The sequence below is a fragment of the Sinocyclocheilus rhinocerous genome, unplaced genomic scaffold (genome assembly GCF_001515625.1).
Source record: "Sinocyclocheilus rhinocerous isolate Xijiao unplaced genomic scaffold, SAMN03320098_v1.1 C36347959, whole genome shotgun sequence".
In the NCBI taxonomy this organism is placed as follows: domain Eukaryota; kingdom Metazoa; phylum Chordata; class Actinopteri; order Cypriniformes; family Cyprinidae; genus Sinocyclocheilus; species Sinocyclocheilus rhinocerous.
In genome coordinates, this window is record NW_015779274.1 from 1 (window position 1) to 609 (window position 609).

Sequence of the window (609 nt, forward strand, 5' to 3'; positions counted from 1 at the left end):
TCTCCAATGGAAGACCCGTTCAACTCTCTTCCTCCGTCCCAGCCTCCTCCTCCTCCCCCCATCAGGAACAGTTTCATAGAACCCTCCTCCTCCTCACTGTACCCCAGACCTGCCCGCCCCTCGTCTGGACACGATCACTTCCTGCTCAGCCCTGGTGAGGCTGATACCACTTATCTGTGACAATTAATGTAGTATGAATGTCAAATACTGCTTTATTTGGCTTATATTGGTATCTGATAATTGGTATGATTCACAGACACTTTCATAGACCAGTTAAATAACTCCGCTCCCAATCCCCCTGTGAGGAGACAAACCGGGGACAACATGAAGACGCCATTCAAGGCTCCGCAAGACTATGATCAACTGCCGCCAACCTCAGGTACCAAATCAAAAAAGGGTTATAAAGCAAGAAGCAAAAATAACAAACATTTAAATTGCAGTTTGTGTCCTTAATATTTTTTTTACAGTTCAAATTTATATTTAATATACACTAGTGTTCAAAGGTTTAAGGCCAGTAATTTTTATTTTTGAAGAAATAATTTTTTTTTTTTAGCAAGGATGCATTATTAAGCTAATCAAAATTCACAGTAAAAATGTCTGTATTGTTAC

At 40.1% G+C, this 609-nt stretch overlaps 1 protein-coding gene across 1 annotated transcript; it reads left to right on the forward strand.

Annotated features, from left to right (window-relative positions):
• Window positions 1–6: 6 nt before the first annotated feature.
• Window positions 7–379, forward strand: LOC107735880 (E3 ubiquitin-protein ligase CBL-B-like; the record flags this gene model as incomplete). Its single annotated transcript, XM_016547438.1, has 2 exons — window positions 7–154; window positions 257–379. Coding segments are annotated over exons 1-2 (271 nt in total), but the record flags the coding sequence as incomplete, so codon positions are not given.
• Window positions 380–609: the final 230 nt, after the last annotated feature.